The sequence below is a fragment of the Pteropus vampyrus genome, unplaced genomic scaffold, assembly GCF_000151845.1.
Source record: "Pteropus vampyrus isolate Shadow unplaced genomic scaffold, Pvam_2.0 Scaffold72, whole genome shotgun sequence".
Taxonomy (NCBI): domain Eukaryota; kingdom Metazoa; phylum Chordata; class Mammalia; order Chiroptera; family Pteropodidae; genus Pteropus; species Pteropus vampyrus.
Window position 1 is genome coordinate 3,072,748 of NW_011888853.1, and position 4,028 is coordinate 3,076,775.

At 62.1% G+C, this 4,028-nt stretch overlaps 1 protein-coding gene across 1 annotated transcript in view; it reads left to right on the plus strand.

The window, feature by feature from the left end:
• The window catches only part of MGAT5B (mannosyl (alpha-1,6-)-glycoprotein beta-1,6-N-acetyl-glucosaminyltransferase, isozyme B), a 63,241-nt gene that overhangs the window by 19,398 nt on the left and 39,815 nt on the right, over window positions 1-4,028 (plus strand). The window contains exons 3-6 of the mRNA XM_023531629.1: window positions 665-780; window positions 1,346-1,419; window positions 2,313-2,483; window positions 3,246-3,410. Of these exons, the coding sequence (XP_023387397.1) occupies window positions 665-780; window positions 1,346-1,419; window positions 2,313-2,483; window positions 3,246-3,410 (526 nt within the window). The remainder of the gene's footprint in view (window positions 1-664; window positions 781-1,345; window positions 1,420-2,312; window positions 2,484-3,245; window positions 3,411-4,028) is intronic.

Sequence of the window (4,028 nt, forward strand, 5' to 3'; positions counted from 1 at the left end):
GTAACTTCCTGAGCAAGGCCCCGGGGCCTCCCGTGAGCGGAGACCCACCTGCCAGCGGAGTGAGACCCGCCTCCTGGGAGTGTTTGCCGTGAGGTGGACCCTGCGTGTGACGGGTGATAAACTCCCCTGAGACCTGAGTGGCGGTCTGCGTGGAGAAGTAGATTCTCCCCAGATAAAGGTGACATAGGTATTGGCGGGGCGGGGGCCCCGATGTTCGTGGCAGTAGACACACAATTAAGGTCCCTGAAAGAATTTGTTCTCAGAACCCAGCATTAACTTATTAGGGGCTTAAGAGCTGGCCAGTCCGTGGGCTGCTTTGGGCGGAATTTATTTTATCATGAGCTAGCCCCTCTGGGAAGAGAGAGAGAGAAGCTGGCCGTGCCCAGGAAAAGGGCTTCTGTCATCTAGGGTCCCTGGGCCGATGCTGTCCAGGCCCTCGAATAGAGTTCCCTGGCCTGCTTCGACACCCATGCGGACACGCCTGGCGCCTGCAGCTGTGGCCTCTCCTGTCCAGTATAATGTGTGCGGTTCTGTTCGTGGCATGGTGGGGGCCCGTGGGGGCCGGGAGCCCTGTGTCCCCGCTGCCTTTGCTTGCTGGCCAAGGCCCGGCTGGGGAGGCCACCCAGGCGGGCTCCGCTGCTCAGCCCTGGCTTCCCCCACTTAGGTTGCCCCCTGGGGCCGGCCTCATGGAGCGGATCCAGGCCATCGCCCAGAACGTCTCGGACATTGCCGTGAAGGTGGACCAGATCCTGCGCCACAGCCTGCTCCTGCACAGCAAGGGTGGGGCCGGGGTACCCCTCTACCCCCGGGAGGCCGGGGGACTGGGTGGGACATCTGGGTTGGGGCCCCGACTTCTCCACAGCAGCCGCTCTGGCTCGTTAGTCGCCCTGTTTTAATCTCTCAGCAAGGTGACTGGGGGTTCAACCACCCTGACTTGGTGTGAGGGTGCTAAGGACAGTGGAGGTCTCTGGAGACCCAGGTGGCCCCCTCACTCCCCTTGATGTAGGGAACTGCAGTCTGAGGCTGCAGGCCCAACCTCTGCACCCCTAAAAACGGTGGGAGTACCTTTGGGTGGGTGTATGAGGTCTGCCCACCCAGGCAGTTGGTCTACAGCCAGTCAAGCCAGTTCTTCACTGGGTCCGAAGCCTCTAAGGAGGGTGGCAGTGGTGGCAGAGGGGGGCAGCCCAGGCAGGTGGCCTTTCAGGTGAGAAAAGTCAGGCTGAAGGCTGTGCCCCTTCCCCTGCCCTTTCCCCCGCCCTCCCAGACCAGCCCACCCCTCACACCTCTGCCTCCCAGGCTCCATCCAGCACCCAGCTCCTCAGCAAGATGGCTTCTCTCCTTACAGTGTCCGAAGGCCGGCGGGACCAGTGCGAGGCTCCCAGTGACCCCAAGTTCCCTGACTGCGCAGGGAAGGTAGAGGTGAGGCCTGGGGCTGAGGGTGGGGGTGGGGATGACCAGCCAGGGGGCCTCCTCCGCATGGGCCATGACCCAGACGAGCTCTGAGAGTCCATTGCTGGCAGGGCTATCCACTGGCCAGGGCCCCTCTGCCCAGCCCCCGGCCCCTGACCCTGGACTTGCTGGCAGAGGCCGTCCTCAGGGAAACGCTTCTCTGCTGGGGCCATCTGCGTGGCCCACCAACCCATATTCCCCAGGACGAGCCATGTTTCCATACTGCTTTTAAATAGCAAACAAACTATTAAATACATGTGTGCTACCACCAACAGCCTGAGTCCCAGCACATTCGGATGAGGAGCGGCCTTAGCCTCCCTCTCCCCATCCCTCGTGGTCCAACCAACTGGACCGAGAGAGCCCCTCGGGTGCCACCTTCGGGGACCTATGGCTGCGCGAAGTTCGTCCACCCAGGGGCCAGTGCACAGCCTTAAAAGCCAGCTCCTCACTGGTTCTGAGCTCCCTCAGAGGGCGGGGCGGTGGCACTGCAGACCCCTTCCTCTGCGACCTAGTAGGGACCCTGTGGCTGGGTGCTGCGCCAGCCCCAGCCCTTCCCTGCTCAGAGGCCTCAAGCCCTGGGCTGCTGTGCCTCCCGCTGTGTCCTGACCTGGCTTCAGGTCCTCCTCTTCCTGGGCCTGGGGGATGGCGGTCCAGCCCGGCCTTCCCTGAGGTTCCCCGTGGCCAGGGCATGGTCCTGGGGCCCTGGTTCAGCCTCTCTTCCCTGCTTCTGTCCCTCGCTGCATCTTCAAGGTGGGCCCCAGAGACCTTGTCCTGGGGGACCTCGGGGACATGCCTGCAGGGGGGCCGCAGAGGGTACGGGCGGGCTGGCGCGTGCTCCCTGGCCCAGGCTGGCCTCTCCGCAGTGGATGCGTGCCCGCTGGACCTCGGACCCCTGCTACGCCTTCTTCGGGGTGGACGGCACCGAGTGCTCCTTCCTCACCTACCTCAGCGAGGTCGAGTGGTTCTGCCCCCCGCTGCCTGGGAGGAACCAGACGGCCACCCAGATGGCCCCCAAGCCCCTCCCCAAAGCCCAGGTATGTCTGGGAGGTGAGCAGGCCCTTGAGGGGTGGGTGGACGGGCCAGCTGACCTCCCCGGGCTGGACGTCCTTGGGGGACAGTGAGAGGAGAAATGAGGCTGGCCAGCTCTGCCTGGCGGGTGGGCAGGTCCCAGCCTGCCCTCCTGGAGGGGAAGCCAGCCTGACGGTGCCTGTCCCAACTTCTGGGGATGCTGCCAAGCTGGGCCTACTTGAGGGGTAGGTTGGGACCCTGGAGGCACCCCCTTAAGGGACTAGAATAATAGTAATGATAGCTGTTACTTCAAGAGCATGTTCTGTGTGCCAGAGGCTTCGTTTGCGCGTGGCCTCCCCACAGCCCTTGTGTGATCGCATCTAACCGACAGCGAATCAGTGGTCCAGGCAGCTGAGCTCACTTGTTCGAGACAGACAGTTACTCTGGCCCCACAGGAAGGCGGCCCCGCCTCCCTGCCATCTGAGCCTCTGTTCTGGCCACTGTCCTCACTACCTCCTTGTAGCAGCTGGGACCCCCGGGAACTGTCACAGCTGACGGCCTCCTGGAGGGCTCGGGAGGCTGATCAGAGCTGGGCTGGGACAGACCAACTTGACTGGGGCGGGAGAGCTGGGCTCCCCAACTGCTGGGGCCAGTCGGGGAGAGAGAAGCTGGAGCAGGCCCTGGCCTCACTGGGAGGGTGCCGGCCCCTGTCCCCGGGGCGTCAGGCGACAGCAGTGGCGCAGCTGCGGGTCTGGGGTTAGAGAACCAAGGCCTGGGCTTCCCTCCAGGCAGTTTTCCGGAGCAACCTGTCCCACCTCTTGGAGCTGATGGGCAGCGGGAAAGAGTCTCTAACCTTCATGAAGAAACGGACCAAGCGGCTCACCGGCCAGTGGGCACTGGCTGCCCAGCGCCTGGCGCAGAAGCTGGGGGGCATCCAGAGGGACCAGAAGCAGGTACCTTCCCCTCTCTGTGTGTCCAGGAAGCTGAGCTCGGAGAGCTTAGGAAATGAGCTCAGGGCCCCGGGATTCCAAGGGGACCCTGGGTCTGCCCTTGAAAGAGTTTTATAGAATTTACTCGAATTTGAGCCAGAAGCCGGAGGGGAGGCAGAGTCAGGATAGATGCGTGTGGTGGCCCTTTTCAGGCTGGGGACCGAATGACGAGTCCTCCTGCCCCCTTAGGGGTCCTGCATTCTGTAGACATCTTATTCTTGTCTGGCAGAAAAGTCATGGCATTTATCTGGAATGTTGGGAATAAAGTAGCCTGTGTGGCAGAGGTTCGTTGGTCCATGCATCCATCTGTCCATCTGTCCCTCTATCCGTCTATCCATCCATTTATCTGCCCATCTGTATCCAGCCAGCCAGCCATCTAATAAACACTTGCCTGACTCTCGGGCCACCCCGTTCCTTTCCGAGTCCTTATCATTTCATGAAATTCTCTCTTGTCTGTGTCCACCGTCGTCTCCTCTTCCATCTGGAATGTCAGTGCCTTGAGGGCAGTATATGGGGGAACTGTCTCGTTCCCCCGTATCCCCAGTGGCCAGCTCGGTCACTTTGCTTCTTGGTTCCCCTGCT